This window comes from Plectropomus leopardus, chromosome 18 (genome assembly GCF_026936395.1).
Source record: "Plectropomus leopardus strain MGB_pleo_1.0 chromosome 18, ASM2693639v1, whole genome shotgun sequence".
Taxonomy (NCBI): domain Eukaryota; kingdom Metazoa; phylum Chordata; class Actinopteri; order Perciformes; family Serranidae; genus Plectropomus; species Plectropomus leopardus.
The window spans coordinates 16346321-16364679 of record NC_142193.1 but is presented as its reverse complement, the minus strand read 5'-3'; the positions used below and the strand labels follow the sequence as shown (position 1 = coordinate 16364679).

At 38.3% G+C, this 18359-nt stretch overlaps 2 protein-coding genes across 3 annotated transcripts in view; one reads left to right on the top strand and one right to left on the bottom strand.

The window, feature by feature from the left end:
* xab2 (XPA binding protein 2) overlaps positions 1 to 16575 on the bottom strand; it is a 61238-nt gene extending 44663 nt beyond the window's left edge. For both annotated transcript variants that reach the window (XM_088091133.1, XM_088091134.1), the window contains exons 1-3: positions 16451 to 16575; positions 14579 to 14711; positions 14346 to 14458 (exon numbers count right to left, since the gene is read on the bottom strand). In XM_088091133.1, coding sequence (XP_087947259.1) covers positions 14346 to 14393 — 48 coding nt within the window. In that variant the 5' untranslated portion in view covers positions 14394 to 14458; positions 14579 to 14711; positions 16451 to 16575. The remainder of the gene's footprint in view (positions 1 to 14345; positions 14459 to 14578; positions 14712 to 16450) is intronic.
* Positions 1549 to 13027, top strand: LOC121956547 (myosin heavy chain, fast skeletal muscle-like). The gene is made up of 39 exons (XM_042504818.2): positions 1549 to 1767; positions 1874 to 2017; positions 2116 to 2272; positions 2383 to 2410; positions 2691 to 2802; positions 2891 to 2983; positions 3072 to 3135; positions 4023 to 4121; positions 4212 to 4315; positions 4404 to 4542; positions 4643 to 4761; positions 4865 to 5014; positions 5092 to 5262; positions 5355 to 5661; positions 6091 to 6167; positions 6257 to 6344; positions 6436 to 6553; positions 6656 to 6779; positions 6876 to 7012; positions 7109 to 7364; positions 7626 to 7868; positions 7987 to 8163; positions 8293 to 8438; positions 8543 to 8633; positions 8726 to 9115; positions 9240 to 9366; positions 9449 to 9567; positions 9786 to 9982; positions 10073 to 10256; positions 10353 to 10518; positions 10643 to 10767; positions 10895 to 11203; positions 11290 to 11493; positions 11585 to 11710; positions 11825 to 11995; positions 12112 to 12216; positions 12311 to 12406; positions 12489 to 12620; positions 12902 to 13027. Exons 1-39 carry the CDS (start codon positions 1564 to 1566, stop codon positions 12917 to 12919), a joined length of 5817 nt encoding a protein of 1938 aa, XP_042360752.2. The 5' UTR covers positions 1549 to 1563; the 3' UTR covers positions 12920 to 13027.
* Positions 16576 to 18359: the final 1784 nt, after the last annotated feature.

Sequence of the window (18359 nt, the reverse complement as noted above, 5' to 3'; positions counted from 1 at the left end):
TCTAAATGTGTCCTATAAATATATCCTTCTCTCAAAGCCAAATACGAATCATTGCTCCCTCCCTTAGCTGGATTTATTTTTGACCACGGTAATACCCTGTGATCTCCTTATAAGATGAAATAATAAGCCAAGTCTGTGCAAATCTTGGAAATGAAAGTTGATCCTGGAGATGATCCCAGACTTTCCCTTCATTAAGTCATGTGTCAGTCAGTCATTCAGTACAAACGCTTTCACTCAAAAACAGAAAACGTTTCAGTCTTCACAACAAAATACAACACTATTTGTGAGAAACATATTTCGGGTGTTAAATTATCTGAGTTGGCAATCCTTCTTCAAGTCTGTTTCCAGGAGATATATAACACTTGTCAAGCGTTAATGGAAAGACCATGACCCTGAATTTTATTTCAGATATCTGAGATTTGCATGTCCTGTAACCATACACCAGTGACATTTCAAGGCTTCTCCAAATTTAAAACTCATTACTGGCTATGATATGGAGATTAATAGGGCACAGGTGCCTGCCATAAACCGTTTATTAGAACAAATAATCCACAAATGATGCTATGCACTTTTTCAATTTACCATTGAGTATATTGTTTACAATATTGATGTACTCAGTATTTAAGTACAATTAAGTTATATATATATATATATATATATAAGTTATAACATATATAATATATCAACTTAACAATATTGTCATCTGTTACTGACAGTACTTGTTCAACAAATACAATTATTATTATTATTTGACAGACAATGTCAAAAAGATTTAAGTCATATAGAAACCATGTAGATATACATGGAAAGTATATTAACAAATGTAATAATATTTAGTGTCTTTAGAGTGTAATTAATTTAACACTGTACTTGATATACATCATAAGATTATTCATCAAATGTCACTGAATATGTACATGTGGTTATAGTGCATTTGTTAGTGTGGGTATAAAATAAAGATCTATAAACATAATTCTATTTTCATACAGCATTGTGAAATGTTAAATATATATGTACACAATGAAACATGCGTATTGATCTTTACACACTGAACGTATCACTATCAAGCACCAAGGTCAAGCATTCCTGACCAAATTGAGGGGGACACTTTAGCTGGCAAGGCAGACTCGTTGTGTATAAAAACAGCAGCTCTACACTTCTGCTCCAACTGATTGGCATCTAGGACGGGTGAGTGCAGTCAACTGTTCATAGCATGTCTCTGTTACATTGTCAATGATAATTAATATGCTCCTTCAGCGTTTCACTTATCAATTACTTTGCTTAACTCAGACCATTTTTACATTAGGTTTTGTATGTATTGTTTTTATTTATTTATGTAATTTTGGATGGAGTTACACAATAATGAAAAACTTTGGCATTGGTCTTACTAAAACTTCTTTTGTAGTATCCTGACATACACAGGAAAAAAGGAATTCCGTTTTCATCAGTTGAGGTAAATTTTCAAAACAAAAATAGTAGTAACCAGTCAATTATCAGTCCTTTAGCAAATTCATGACTTATATTTAAATCTGTCATATTTTCAGACTCCACTAAAGTGCCACCATGAGCACAGACGCAGAGATGGAGCAGTATGGCCCTGCGGCCATTTACCTCCGAAAACCAGAGAAGGAGAGGATTGAGGCGCAGACTGCTCCATTTGATGCTAAGACGGCCGTCTTTGTGACTGATGCTGATGAAATGTATGTCAAGGGCAAACTTGTCAAAAAAGAGGGGGGCAAAGCCACAGTTGAAACAGATGGAGGAAAGGTAGGGACCCGTATTCAGAGACCCTAAATGTGGCAGTCAATGTTATCAGATAAAAACTTTATATGAAATGTCTTTCCACAACCTTTTAATTACATTTCCGACCCAGAGTGTCACGGTAAAAGAGGATGACGTCCATCCAAGGAACCCTCCAAAGTTTGATAAGATGGAGGACATGGCCATGATGACCCACCTCAATGAGCCATCTGTGCTGTTTAACCTCAAAGAGCGTTATGCATCATGGATGATCTATGTACGTTTTTACTTTGCTACAATGTGTATATAATGCAAATGTAATTTAGATTTGTATATGCAACCCTTCAAATAAAAATTCTCTACCCTTCTTTTTAGACCTACTCTGGGTTGTTCTGCGTCGTCGTGAACCCCTACAAGTGGCTTCCTGTATACGATGCTCAGGTTGTGGGAGCATACAGAGGCAAGAAGAGGATTGAGGCTCCACCCCACATCTTCTCCATCTCTGACAATGCCTATCAGTTCATGCTCACAGGTAAGATCAATGACACTAGTGTTACAATGTAACTACACAGAGATAAAATGTATCCTTATTTAAGGAACTATAAAAATGAAACTCATATGAAGCATATGTTTGTATTTCAGATCGTGAGAACCAGTCTGTCCTGATTACGTGAGTATAAAACAAACTGCTACATCTAAATTCATATTAGGTGTTATGTATGTATATCCCTATATTTTAACTTCTGCACTATTTCATGTTTTAGATTCTCACTTTCTATCAGCTTGATTTTCTTTTTACACATATTTAATGGGCACTGTTGGAGGGAGCCTCAAATCTAATATTTTCTCTTTTCTTTGAATATAAATAACTTTAAGCCCTTGCAACTGAAGCTCAACAAAGTTTTTGAAACGATGAAACTGCCTGTTGATAATGAGTCTCTTATACCCAGTGGAGAATCCGGTGCAGGAAAGACTGTCAACACCAAGCGTGTCATCCAATACTTTGCAACAATTGCAGCTATTGGAGCTAAGAAGGCAGAGGCAACACCTGGCAAAATGCAGGTAAAATTTTTTATTTTGAATACAACTGTTTGTGAAAGGAAAATGGTTTGGGATGATTCGCTGATGTAACTATACTCTTCTCTTGCAGGGCTCCCTTGAGGACCAGATCATTGCAGCTAACCCTCTGCTAGAGGCCTATGGTAACGCCAAGACTGTGAGGAATGACAACTCCTCTCGTTTTGTAAGTGATCACATTAAGGAATAATTCTCAGACTTTTTCTTATTACTTATCTACAAAGTGTGATGCTAATAAGGATCTGCCTGCCTAGGGTAAATTCATCAGGATCCACTTTGGCTCCAGTGGCAAGCTGGCTTCAGCTGATATTGAAACATGTAAGTTTAAACTATAGTGTCATTTAAGAATTATGCAAAACAATTTTGAATTTATATTCCAGGTTGCAAAAGTGTGCCAAACTGAACTTTTGGGGTTGCATCATGGATGATTTATGTTGCAATTTAATTACCTGAAGGGAGGATGATATATTCATCATTTATTTTTATATTTATGAATATATCTATTATAATTTTGCAACAATGGTCTATTCTGTACACACATCTATTGCACCTTTGTCTGTCTTGGAAGAGGGATCCCTCCAATGTTGCTCTTCCAATTTTACACTGCTTTAGAAAGTTTTTCCTTATGCCTATCAAGTGTCAAAGGATAGAGGTTGTAGGTGAGGTGATTGTAAAGCCCAGAAATGGTTTTGCTTCAGTATTAAAATATTTTAACACAAGATAAAATAAGAAAAGGTAAAAAAAAATGTCTTAAATAGTAGTGATATAATACGTTTGTTCAATTTTAAGAAGACAGTTTGTTATGTTGTTGGGGAAGCTTAAGTGTGGGTATAGTGTGGCTGCCCAAGGATATGTATGTGAGCAGGCAGAGAGAATATGATATATACATTTACAAAGTAAGTGACTGCCATCTGTTGGCCTGGCAGCACTTTCTGCTGTAACTCAGAGGGATTGGAGTGACTACCCAGTGTGTTTGTGTAATGTATATGGTATGTACAGAGAAAATTCCAGCACACTTCCACATGCAGTATGAGACAGTCAAGACAAGGGATGAATAGACACTTGAATTCACTGGGGTTAAAAGTAAAGCATTAAGAATGCAACTACAAAATGATTTGCTGATAAACAGGCTATAAATAAAAATGAACACTGCTATATTGTAATGGCATCTTTATATAATGTCTTACGGAATATGTCATTCTTAGATCTGCTGGAGAAGTCTCGTGTCACCTTCCAGTTGTCTGCAGAGAGGAGCTATCATATCTTCTATCAGCTGATGACTGGCCACAAGCCAGAGCTCCTAGGTATGTTAAAAGAATGTTTAAACTTAATAAGTCACAATACCTGAAACAGTATCACAGAAAATGTTATGAATTTCATTTCTGATGTTTCAGAGGCTCTCCTGATCACCACCAACCCCTATGACTACCCAATGATCAGTCAGGGTGAAATCACTGTCAAAAGCATCAATGATGTGGAGGAGTTCATTGCAACAGATGTAAAATCACACTTTGCATGATTTTTTAGACTTGATTGAAAACCAAAGTTTTCAAACTACAAAAACATTTCTGTCTTGTGTAATACAGACTGCTATTGACATCTTGGGCTTCACTGCTGAGGAGAAGATTGGCATCTACAAGCTGACTGGAGCTGTGATGCATCATGGCAACATGAAATTCAAGCAGAAGCAGCGTGAGGAGCAGGCTGAACCTGATGGCACTGAGGGTAATTGCTTAAATGCACTCTTATTATGCAAGTGTTCTGGTGTGTAAAATACTACAAAAGATAATATATATTTTGTATCTATTGTGTTTCTTTCCACCAGAGGCTGATAAAATCGCCTACCTCATGGGCCTGAACTCAGCCGATATGCTGAAAGCTCTGTGCTACCCAAGAGTCAAGGTCGGAAACGAGATGGTGACCAAAGGTCAGACCGTAACACAGGTAAAAAAAAAAAAAGGGAAATCTGAAAAAGTACGAAATACTTACAAATGTAATGTAAAAATGTTATCCTGATAAATAACAAAACTAAAATCCTCATTTCTAGGTCAACAATTCTGTCAGTGCTCTGTGCAAGTCCGTCTATGAAAAAATGTTCTTGTGGATGGTCATCCGTATCAATGAGATGCTGGACACAAAGCAGCCAAGACAGTTCTTCATTGGAGTCTTGGATATCGCTGGATTTGAGATCTTTGATGTAAGCTGAAAAAAATCTGAGCAGTTTTAAAGTTTAGCTCTATTTTGCAATGAAATTATATGTTTCCATAATCGCAGTTCAACAGCTTGGAACAACTCTGCATCAACTTCACCAATGAGAAACTGCAACAGTTCTTCAACCACCACATGTTCGTCCTGGAGCAAGAGGAGTACAAGAAAGAAGGCATTGAATGGGAGTTTATTGACTTCGGTATGGACTTGGCTGCCTGCATTGAGCTTATTGAGAAGGTAAGGCGAATCTTCAGTAAGAACTGAAATCCTATTTTCTGACTATCTGCTAAATTATTGATTCTTATAAACGTGACAAATTGTCCATTCAGCCAATGGGCATCTTCTCCATCCTTGAAGAGGAGTGCATGTTCCCCAAGGCCTCTGACACAACATTTAAGAACAAGCTGCACGATCAGCATCTTGGCAAGACCAAGGCCTTTGAGAAGCCAAAGCCTGGAAAGGGCAAGGCTGAAGCTCACTTCTCTTTGGTTCACTATGCTGGTACAGTGGACTACAATATCACTGGCTGGCTGGACAAGAACAAGGACCCTCTGAATGACTCAGTTGTTCAGCTTTACCAGAAAGCTTCAAACAAACTGCTGGCCTTCCTGTATGCAAGCCATTCTTCAACTGATGGTAAGAGTATGCAGATCAGATAGTGTGCTTCACCATAATAAAACAATCCTGAGCATTATTTATGGTTTCAGAAACGTCATACATTTTTCTTTTTTTTTTTTAAACTATCTTCTATTATTGGTACAAGATAATAAGCAAAATCGACATTTCTGTCTCTTAATTAGCTATTGCGTCTTATCAGAGGGTGAGGTTTAAGATGTTACATGAGATGCATTAAGTTTGTAGTAATAGGTAAGGTAAGAATAGGTAAGTGTGTGTCTACACTTGGTTTGGGATTGACATAAAGTTCATGACTGCTCTGTAGTCATATTTATTAATGTGAGTTAATTACAGAATTATCATACTTTCAACAGCAAAGAAAACGATCAAAAGTTACTTCAGTGTTGTTTATTCAGTGCCATTAGTGAAATTGAATGTTTTGTGAAACAGATGCTGCTGGTGGTGGTGGCAAGAAGGGTGGTAAGAAGAAGGGTGGGTCCTTCCAGACCGTGTCTGCTCTTTTCAGAGTATGTATTGATTCATATTTTTGGATAACAATTAAAAACCTGAAATTCAAATAATGTTGACTCTATTATCTAATTATTCTAATCCACAGGAGAACTTGGGCAAGCTGATGACCAACTTGAGGAGCACTCACCCTCATTTTGTCCGTTGCTTGATCCCTAATGAAACAAAGACCCCAGGTAAGAAGTCTGAAGTCCCACTGTTTGCACAATATGTTGTACACTCATACAAAGATATATTCTAAACTGTATGATTTTTTTTATCTATAAGGTCTTATGGAGAACTTCTTGGTCATCCACCAGCTGAGGTGTAACGGTGTGCTGGAAGGAATCAGAATCTGCAGAAAGGGCTTCCCCAGCAGAATCCTCTACGGTGACTTCAAACAGAGGTGACTGCAGTTTTCAAGTTGATTTTAGTCTGGGTATTTCATCGAAAACACCAGGAAAGGACAGGAAGTGAATATAAGTTACAACAATATTTTCTCTTGCAGATACAAAGTATTGAATGCTAGTGTCATCCCTGAGGGACAGTTCATTGACAACAAGAAAGCTTCAGAGAAGCTGCTGGGCTCCATTGATGTGGACCACACTCAGTACAAGTTTGGACACACAAAGGTACATTTCTAAGGACATTATCAGTAGCTATGGCAAATCTATGTCCTGATGTCTCCATGTTTACTGATGCATGCGTTCTGTCACTTAACAATATAGGTGTTCTTCAAAGCTGGTCTGCTGGGTACCCTGGAGGAGATGAGAGATGACAAACTGGCTACATTGGTGACAATGACTCAGGCTCTCTGCAGAGCATACCTCATGAGGAAGGAGTTTGTTAAGATGATGGAGAGGAGGTATCATTATCATGAAGTATATGGAACAAATTTTGGCTATATTAACACAGTCAAAAGATCTATAAAGTAACAATACCTTCTTTTGATTCGTTATAGAGAATCTATCTTTACAATCCAGTACAATATTCGTTCATTCATGAATGTGAAGAACTGGCCATGGATGAACCTGTACTTCAAAATCAAGCCACTCCTGAAGAGTGCTGAGACTGAGAAGGAGCTGGCTCAGATGAAGGAGAACTATGATAAGATGCAAACAGACCTGGCTACAGCCCTGGCCAAGAAGAAGGAACTGGAGGAGAAGATGGTCTCCCTGCTGCAGGAGAAGAATGACCTGCAACTGCAAGTGGCTTCTGTGAGTAGAATGCTAAGGCAGAAGTTGTTTTCTTTCATTTGCATTAATTAAATACGCCAAGTGATTTCTGTCAGTCACACTAAGATATATTTTCATAAGATACAACATATGCAAATCTTTTTTTCTGAATTGTCTTGTACTTTGACAAAGTTATAAGGGTTCAACACTACAACTCCTGAAAATCAATTTGTTAAACATGGTTAATCTGGTTAAAAAGCTTATTTCATACCAGATATTGTGTACATTTAAAACATGCTGTAGGAAGGTGAGAACCTCTCAGATGCTGAGGAAAGGTGTGAGGGGCTCATTAAGAGCAAAATCCAGCTCGAGGCCAAACTCAAAGAGACAGCTGAGAGACTGGAGGACGAAGAGGAAATCAATGCCGAGTTGACTGCCAAGAAGAGGAAGCTGGAGGATGAATGCTCTGAGCTGAAGAAAGACATTGATGACTTGGAGCTCACCTTGGCTAAAGTGGAGAAGGAGAAACATGCAACAGAAAACAAGGTTCAGAAAACTTGTTATATACACATACAAAATACAAGGATTTTATTGACAATTGCAATATATATAGATATCATTATTAAGGTATGCAAACATTCATGTGCTGATCTTCCCCTTTTAGGTGAAAAACCTGACAGAGGAGATGGCATCTCAAGATGAGGCCATTGCCAAGTTGACCAAGGAGAAGAAAGCCCTCCAAGAGGCCCACCAGCAAACACTTGATGATCTCCAGGCAGAGGAAGACAAAGTCAACACTCTGACCAAGGCCAAGACAAAGCTGGAACAGCAAGTCGATGATGTAAGAAAACAATTGTTATGACTTTGACTTGATGTTTTCCCTGTAATGACTTGATAATTTGGTAAAAAATATATTATTTTTTATCTTTTAAATGCCCTGAATCACCTGTCATTCTCTATCATCTAACAGCTTGAGGGATCATTGGAGCAAGAGAAGAAGCTCCGCATGGACCTTGAGAGAGCCAAGAGGAAGCTTGAAGGAGATCTGAAACTGGCTCAAGAATCCATAATGGATCTGGAGAATGACAAGCAGCAATCTGAGGAAAAACTCAAGAAGTTAGTTTTTAGTTGTTTTTAAACTCTATATGTTTGTCATAGCGCAACTAAATTATCCTGTGTCAAGTAAAACAGCAAAAACATTTTTTGTTTCCCTCATACAGGAAGGACTTTGAGACCAGCCAACTCCTCAGCAAAATTGAGGATGAACAGTCTCTGGGTGCTCAGCTTCAGAAGAAGATCAAGGAACTCCAGGTAATGTATTTACATGAATATCTAAGTCAGTCCATCAAAAACAACACACTCATGGTAATAAGCCTCCTTGACATTACTTTTGTCAAATCTAGGCTCGTATTGAGGAGCTGGAGGAAGAGATTGAGGCTGAGAGGGCTGCTCGGGCTAAGGTAGAGAAGCAGAGGGCTGATCTCTCCAGGGAGCTTGAGGAGATCAGTGAGAGGCTCGAGGAAGCTGGCGGAGCAACAGCCGCTCAGATTGAGATGAACAAGAAGCGTGAGGCTGAGTTCCAGAAGCTGCGTCGTGATCTTGAAGAGTCCACCCTGCAGCATGAAGCCACCGCAGCAGCTCTCCGCAAGAAGCAGGCTGACAGTGTTGCAGAGCTGGGAGAGCAGATCGACAACCTCCAGCGTGTTAAGCAGAAGCTGGAGAAGGAAAAGAGCGAGTACAAGATGGAGATAGATGACCTCTCCAGCAACATGGAGAATGTTGCTAAAGCAAAGGTGAATGGTTTGTGTAGAAGCAGGGGATTTGTTTTCCTGTAAGCTCTGAAATATGAACTCGAAGTAATTAATAAGGCAGTACCTTTAAACTTAGAGAAAAACTCAAGAGAAATCTTGTTTATAGGGCAACTTGGAGAAAATGTGCAGAACTCTTGAGGACCAGTTGAGTGAACTCAAAGCCAAAAATGATGAGAATGTCCGCCAGCTGAACGACATCAATGCACAGAGGGCCAGACTGCAGACGGAGAATGGTGAGCCAGCTGTAAAAAATACATGACTGAAAAACACTAATTATTGTTTACATAAATGACATGTTTACAAATTGTTCCTCAGGTGAGTTTGCCCGCCAGCTTGAGGAGAAGGAAGCTCTTGTTTCCCAGCTGACCAGGGGCAAGCAGGCCTTCACTCAGCAGATTGAAGAGCTTAAGAGGCACGTTGAGGAGGAAGTGAAGGTATGAAGTTTATATCTCCCCTATTTTTCAGATTGTTATGGTGTATGAATAAACATACCCATTTCAAAATATGTCCAATTACTTACAAAAAGAAAATTACTTTATACAAATGAATGAATTGAGAGTAGTCTTAACGTGCAAGTAACAAAAGTTTGTTGACTACAGCATCAGATACAGTGCTTTACATCTAAGCTCAACATGGACCGTGTCTTCAACAGGCCAAGAACGCCCTGGCCCATGCTGTTCAGTCAGCGCGCCATGACTGTGATCTGCTCAGGGAGCAGTTTGAGGAGGAGCAGGAGGCCAAGTGTGAGCTGCAGCGAGGAATGTCCAAGGCCAACAGCGAGGTGGCTCAGTGGAGAAGCAAATATGAGACTGATGCTATTCAGCGCACTGAGGAGCTGGAGGAGGCCAAGTATATAAAGCCTTTCTAGTTTTTCATCGCTAGATCAAATATGCTATCTATTAGCCCGATTATGCACAAGCAAATTCTTCTTTCCAATAGGAAAAAACTTGCCCAGCGCCTGCAGGAGGCTGAGGAATCCATTGAGGCTGTGAATTCAAAATGTGCCTCTCTGGAGAAGACCAAGCAGAGGCTGCAGGGTGAGGTGGAGGACCTCATGATTGATGTGGAGAGAGCTAATGCTCTGGCTGCCAACCTCGACAAGAAGCAGAGGAACTTCGATAAGGTAAATGCTTGAACTGGTAATCAGAACCAGTTTAATCACAAGAAACACATACCTATGTAGTTAACTAACCATTTAATCAACAATAAACACCTTTAGGTCCTGGCAGAATGGAAGCAGAAGTATGAGGAGGGCCAGGCTGAGCTGGAAGGAGCCCAGAAGGAGGCTCGTTCTCTCAGCACTGAACTCTTCAAGATGAAGAACTCTTATGAGGAGGCTCTGGATCAGCTGGAGACCTTGAAGAGAGAGAACAAGAACCTGCAGCGTATGTCAATCTTACTCTACATAGAGAGGCTATTATCAGAATCATAAAGGTTCTTCTTATAATGTATACTAAGTAACTCTATTATAAGTTACTCAAACTGTATTTGGCTTTGGATGTTCTATAGAGGAGATCTCAGACCTGACAGAACAGATTGGTGAGACTGGAAAGAGTATTCATGAGCTGGAGAAAGCCAAGAAGACTGTGGAGACTGAGAAATCAGAAATTCAGACAGCACTGGAGGAAGCTGAGGTTATTCAATTTTTAATTACAGCCATTTGTTATTTTGCTTGTATTAAATCAAAATAATCCATGTCAGTTTAATTCAGTATTGAATCTGGTGGCGTTTATCAATATAATTAAATACAATAATTAATAGGGTACACTGGAGCACGAGGAGGCGAAGATTCTCCGTGTTCAGCTTGAGCTCAACCAGGTGAAAGGTGAGGTTGACAGGAAGCTGGCAGAGAAGGATGAGGAGATGGAGCAGATCAAGAGGAACAGCCAGAGGGTGATTGACTCCATGCAGAGCACTCTGGACTCTGAGGTCAGGAGCAGAAATGATGCCCTGAGAGTCAAGAAGAAGATGGAGGGAGACCTGAACGAGATGGAGATTCAGCTGAGCCATGCCAACAGGCAGGCCGCTGAGGCCCAGAAACAACTGAGGAATGTCCAGGGACAGCTCAAGGTGAGATCTGTTTGATTACTGAATGGAAATAAAAAAGTTGGAGAGTAAATAAAGTTAAAATTAACTCTTAATTTTAATGTTTCCAGGATGCCCAACTGCACCTTGATGAAGCTGTCAGAGGACAGGAAGACATGAAGGAGCAGGCTGCCATGGTGGAGCGTAGAAATGGCCTGATGCTGGCTGAGATTGATGAGCTGAGAGCCGCTCTGGAACAGACAGAGAGAGGACGCAAAGTGGCTGAGCAGGAGCTGGTTGATGCCAGTGAGCGTGTCGGACTGCTTCACTCTCAGGTTTGTTGTCATTAATTTAAAAAAAAATATATATAGCGTTTTGAACACATAGCAAATGTCATAATAAACATGGCTTTTCTTTAACATTCAGAACACCAGTCTTCTGAACACCAAGAAGAAGCTGGAGGCTGACTTCGTCCAGGTTCAGGGTGAAGTGGATGATGCGGTCCAGGAAGCAAGAAATGCTGAGGAGAAAGCCAAAAAGGCGATCACTGATGTGAGTTTTTGTCTCTGCCTCACCTATGTGATGCTTTGGGGCTTCTTTGGTGCACTGATAATGCTACGTTTATCATATATCATGAATGAATTAGAGAACATTGTATCATTTCAGGCTGCCATGATGGCCGAGGAGCTGAAGAAGGAGCAGGACACCAGCGCTCACCTGGAGAGGATGAAGAAGAACCTGGAGGTCACAGTCAAGGACCTGCAGCACCGTCTGGATGAGGCTGAGAACCTCGCCATGAAGGGCGGCAAGAAGCAGCTCCAGAAACTGGAGTCCAGGGTATGGACTGCATGTACAGTAATATAAATGCTTGTTTCTGAATGAAAATCAGTCTTTCATTGAGTTGATTGAAAATATTTCTCTGATTTCAATCAATATCTATCCTCACATCCCAGGTGCGCGAGCTGGAAGCTGAAGTTGAAGCTGAGCAGAGACGTGGAGCTGATGCTGTGAAAGGAGTCCGCAAATATGAAAGAAGAGTAAAGGAGTTGACCTACCAGGTAATTCATTTTACTCAAAAAAAAAAATAATAATGATAAAAACAGTGTTTTTTACCCTCTATTCTCTTTCACTTATAATCTTTTGTTTGTATAGACTGAGGAGGACAAGAAGAATGTGAATAGACTTCAGGACCTGGTGGACAAGCTGCAGCTCAAAGTCAAGGCTTACAAGAGACAGGCTGAGGAGGCTGTACGTGAACTACATTGATATGACCAGTACTTTAAATTTGAATTGACTTGAAACTAATTCTGTAACTCCAATCCCCTCACAGGAGGAGCAGGCCAACACTCATATGTCCAGGCTCAGGAAGGTTCAGCATGAGCTGGAGGAAGCTGCGGAGCGTGCTGATATTGCTGAGGCCCAGGTCAACAAGCTGAGAGCCAAGAGTCGTGATGTTGGAAAGGTAACAATTTCTGTTCTAAAATTTTATCAACAAAAAAAAGAAGAATTAAAGATAGATACATAATTTTATTTGAGTTCAGGTGTATTTAGTTCTTATATATGGTGCCGACTAATTCACATATTACATATAAAATCTGATCAAGGCATGTAGAACCACTTGTAGAAGTGTATGTTTACAACCACACGTAGGTTGATACAGTCTGAAAACAACCCTCAGAAGTAAAATCTTAAATAACTGGTTAAACCTTTAAATAATTTTATTTTTCTTGTTTTCTTTCCCAGGGTGGTGATGCTGAGTAAAAGACCACATCCAGATGCAGCTGCCTGACCGAGTTCATAAAATATGAACCAACTGCTGAAGGATTTTTTTACTGTAACCTTTTAATAAACAATATGCATTTTACTCAGTATCATTTTCTTTTTACTTCCTATAATGGTTATAATGCATAATGAGTTCTACTTGGCCTAGACATCAGATGGAGTTGAATCAGTCTGACAAATTACAGAGAACTTTAAGTTTTTACATGAAACTCATACTTGTAATTTCACAAAAAATCTTTATAATCACAACTAAATGTACGTATTCTGTAGTGTTTCATCTCCAACCTATTATCTTGTATAGGATTCCAGATACCAGATTAAGTCGTAAAGTTGATTCTGCTTCTTCTAAAAAATACATGGCTCTGTACCACAAACAGTCACTTTGCTCTGGCTGGTGGATGGTGCTGAATTTTCAGCTCAGCCATTCTTAACATGGTGGCCTGGTCACAAACTTTCTAATTTTAAAGCTAAACGGTATGCTAAAATATGCCTCTGAAAACATCTGAGGTGAGAATTAGGCAATGCAGTAAAAGCACTTTGATTCATATTTGATCAGCGCTGCCTCGTTTGACAGTTTGATCGCAGTTTACAAGTAGTGATTGACATGATTGACAGCTGCGTTAGCACTGGATATTTTCATTCATGTGTGGTAATGCCATTAAAAGCAATACGAGGGGGCAGAGGAATCGGATTTTTTTCACAGACGATTTGTCTTTAATACTGTGTGGGTAAAGTGTCAGTTTCAGTAAATATGGCAAAATATTACTTTTATGAAAGTTACCAACTCCAGAAACTACAGCCAACAGAGATCTTAAGTTACAGGATTAGTTACTTTTCCAACTTACCTCTGGGTGAACTACTAATTATGTTTTTGTCAGTTAATTTTCAAAGACAGGTCAATTTACTGAAATTAACCCAAAAGTTGAACTTCACAATCACACAAAGAAAAACCTAGATTAATATGCATTGATAAGCACATTGAATACATATACATCTGCATATGTGTGAGGTGGACCTTTCTGTGACAAAAGCCTCATGCTTTTTTGGTCAGCATGAATGCATTGAACCTGATCAGGTAGCTCTACTACTAATCCAGCAACATTCTTACCTGCAAACCTTCAATACCAGGAATAAAAAGCTGGTTACTTGATTCAAGAAAGTGGCTAAAGAGTCAATTTCAGTGGAGATGATGCAGAGCCAGTTTCTAGCTCAAATTTCCTTAGTAGTTCATATTAGTAAGGACTTCATGTTGTCCCTTTACAAATCTTCTCTGTTGAGAGGAGCTTAATTTCTTAAAATTAATGATGAGGCCCAATGTAAATAGCTTATACCCACTTTTAACATCCAAGTCAACTACATTAATAAGGGCTGTAATCAGAATACACAGGAAAAGTAGGCCACTCACATGCCTGAGGTCAGGAAGGTTCAGGATGAGCTGGAGGCGTGCTGACATCGCTGGGTCTCAGGTCAACAAGCTGGGAGCAGAGAGTCATGATGCTGGAAAGATAACTTTTCATTCTGTTGATTGACAATGATAAAATAAGCTTTGTAAACAAATACTGAAACTGATGGCTAAATGATAAATAATAGGTTAACTATGAGATGATTTACTTTTTAATCACAAATTGCTGGACTGACCTGTTGTTTTCAGGAAGCCCAATTGCATCTTGATGATGCTATCAGAGGACATGAAGACATGAAGGAGCAGGTCGCCATGGTGGAGTGAAGAAATGGCCGGATGCTGGGTGAGACTGAAGAGCTGAGAGTCGCTCTAGAACAGACAGAGAGAGGACACAAAGTGACTGAGAAGGAGTTGGTTGATGCAAGTGAGCAATTCAGTCTGCTTTACTCTCATATTATCAATAAAAACAACATTTGTCTTGAAAACATTGTTAGCAGGAGCTGATCATATTTGCTCAGCTCCCATGTCTCCAGGCAGCTTTCAAGAGGGGTTAGCTTAAAGCAACATTCATATTTTCAAACAGGTCTTACCAGTCTAAATTCTGTCAATACATAATGCACAAAAATACATACAAATGTATCCAAAACACTATGACAGCACAGCACTATTGACCTTGTATTTTTTGCCTAACCCCTTGAGTGAGTTTTATGTATCTGTCCAGTTGAAATGTATAATTTAGCTTGTGATTGTAGTGTTTAAAATAAGTATTAGACTAATCTGCCAATCCGAGGGTCAATAAATGTATATTTTCATATTTTCAGAATATGACCAGTAAGTCAAGTATTGAAAATTGTGGCTGTCTTTTATAGAGATTTCCTTCACTTTCTAATAACTATTGCGTAAACTGGGGCTGAGGAATATATTGATATCATATCAATATCGTGATATGAGGTGAGAAATCATCTTAAATCAATCCTGGTTTTAGATGCTGCATTATAGTTAAGTGATGTAAAGTTTTGAACTTACCATACTGATCTAGCTGTTTTAGTATTTGCACTTTTTCCACAATATTTTATTAGATTTCCCATCCTTTAAAATATGATTTGTTGCAATCATATAATGCATAACATAACATATAATTGTGTCTTAAAACAGAGCAAAAGAGAGAGAGAAATAAAGAAATATAAGGGAAAAAATACATACAAAAAAACCAAAAGTGCTCCTCATATGTTAAAAATGGGGTAATCTATACAAAATGGAAAACATAATTACAATAAATGCTAAATCTGAAAAGTTTTTCAAAACAAAAAAATAAATAAATAAATAATTTATACAAGCTCAGAGTCTATACGTTATCCTTTCCAATTGAAGGCTTTATAACATCAGTCTTAGGCACTGATTCGTGCGTGGTCAGCTAAGGTTTTCCGATAAAAGTGCAATACATTTTTTTTTTTTTTTAGCATAAAGCAAGCCAAGGTCTATGAATACTCATTCATTTATACTATACTTATGTTTCACTTGATACAGGCCCAACAACAACAACAACAACAACAACAACAAATGGGTTCTATTATTTGCATTCAACAACTTAGTCATTATAACATTACGCATATTTCAAATTTTTAATCCAAAATGTAATTGTGTAAAGTTTTCATGAAACAGTTAACCCAGCAATACTGTCACAATACCGATATCGAAAAAAAATATCATGATATTTGCTTTTTAAAATATCGCCTAGCCCTACGCAAAACTATTACCCTTCTGTTTATTGTTTTAGGACGTATTCTAAAATATGTTTTTCGGTTTGTTTGTTTTTTTTCTTTCGGTCTGCATTGACCAGTCTTCCTAGTTCACTTCATACTTCTCACAGTTATTGCAGTAATATAATATGTAAAGCCGAGAGGGAACACAGTCATAATTCATGACACTGAAAGTGAGCAGGCGTTGGCTAACCTTACCTGAGCTAACGAGCTAACGTTAGTTCAGGTGTAACGTTAGCTAAGCTATCTTGTTATAATAATTCAGACAATAAAAGGCTGACACGAGGTTAACAACGGGTATCTGTAGTTACATGTCTACACAATGTTAAAATAAGCTTCAAAACTTACATTTAAGGTGGTTTTCCTGCATCGTTGACTTTATTAGCCAAAAACCATGGCAACAGCAAGGTTCGAGCCGTGTGCATCACTTATTATTGTCCCCCTGGGAAAAAAAAGTCTCCGTTGTGCTGTGAGCTTGCTGGTGCGCGTTTTGAAGTTGGGATAAATTGCCTTCTTGGCTGGGTTTAGTAAAACAACCTGCGTTTAAATTCTGCCAGAAAACTCCAAAGGCTATCTTTCTATCTTATTCTTTTCATATATATATATATATATATATATATATATATATGTATATATATATATATATATATATATATATATATATATATATATATATATATATATATATATATGTATATATGATATTAATTACACACTTTTCGGTGGATAAGGATTAGAGATTCTTAAAAATGAGCAATTTATTTAATTTTGTTAGAGACAACTTTTTAAAAAAAGTTTTGAAAGCTTCTTTGTAAATCAAACAAAAAAGAGGTGATAAAAACAATCTATAAAAACATGTTCATGATGATGTTGATTCTTTTTAAAATTATATGAATATAAGTTAATAAAAAGATTGAAAGTGTTACATTGTTTTCTATTGCAATAAATCCATCTATATTCATCTGTGGGAAAGTAGTAAACTGCTCAAGATTAGCGCAAGTGGACTTTCTATGACATAATAAGGCACCATAATAGTAAAGGGATGCTTACTTAGAGATCATTCATCCAGATGTATGCTTTGTGCTAAAGTTACAGGGCTTCTAATTTTTAGGTCATTTTCTTTTCACCTTTTACTGATTTCTTGCAATATATGGGACATTTTTGGTCATTACTTTATTTCAACATATGTTTTTTTTTTAACCAAAGAAATCAAACCAATTTCAACAACAATACCATGTGTTATCAAATTAAAGGTGTTTCTATGTCCCCTTTGTACAGTGTATTTGCAGGGTGTTGAGCTCTCAGAGACACTACCACACAGACAGAAGCAGTTTGTAAAGTTAGCTTACACAAATCACTCAAAAGAATGTAAAACTGAAACCTTTGGCAAGTTACTGTCTGAGATTATGGCAGGACTTAAAACTGAGTAAACAAGACTTGTACCAGTGTAGACACTCACTGTTATGGAATGACAATTGGCTTAATATAAGCTCAAAACCATTGCAGGCATTCAAGTACTGTCCTGTGGCTTGGCTGTGTTCAGAGTGGCTACAGTCAGTACAAATTAATAGAGATCCCAAGGCACTCTAAATTTATGACCAGGCCTACCTGTGCCAACCAGCCCGATCATAAACACAGTGCTGACTGGCTCATTTGAAATGAAACAACAGCAGTTAACTTTATGTCTAATGGGATTAAATGATGAAGTGATGACATTATATATGAAGAAAAGGTCAAAGGTTGACTTTACTGTGACATCATAATATTTTTTTTTTATTATAAAATTTCTGGCCATTATCCAACGCCATAACTCAGGAGCAGAAGGGGAGACAATTGGTCCGATGCTGAATTGGTGGCACTAGTCCTGGGTGGCCACTCTGAAACTATGCTGATTGTATAGATCTTCTGTGCTGCCAGGTTGAAAATGTGTGTTAAACTTCCAAATTTCAGAATTAGTAGCTTCTTGCATATCCAAAATAAAATATCATATATAAATATCCATATTTTGAAGCGTTGTTTGTCATGGGTACATATGTGTGTAGGAAGACGTGTGCTAATTGCAACTTTACTGGTTGGTGGAGGCATTCAACAGTGAGGTGGTATTTCTAGTTTTAGTTAATGCACCAAGTCAGCACACTTTAACCATTTGAAAGGTAGAGCAACATCACTTTTCTTGTGCTGTTTTCCAATGTCTTTGTCAAGCATTTAAACCTTTCAACCCTGAACAAATTGGTGTGATGTATTTTGAAATATATGG

Coding starts and splice junctions, on each gene's coding strand:
- LOC121956547 (XM_042504818.2), top strand. CDS start 1,564: ATGAGCACAGACGCAGAGATGGAGCAGTATGGCCCTGCGGCCATTTAC. Junction 7,365..7,625: donor TGCAACTGCAAGTGGCTTCT/GTGAGTAGAATG, acceptor AACATGCTGTAG/GAAGGTGAGAACCTCTCAGA. Junction 11,711..11,824: donor CCAAAAAGGCGATCACTGAT/GTGAGTTTTTGT, acceptor GTATCATTTCAG/GCTGCCATGATGGCCGAGGA.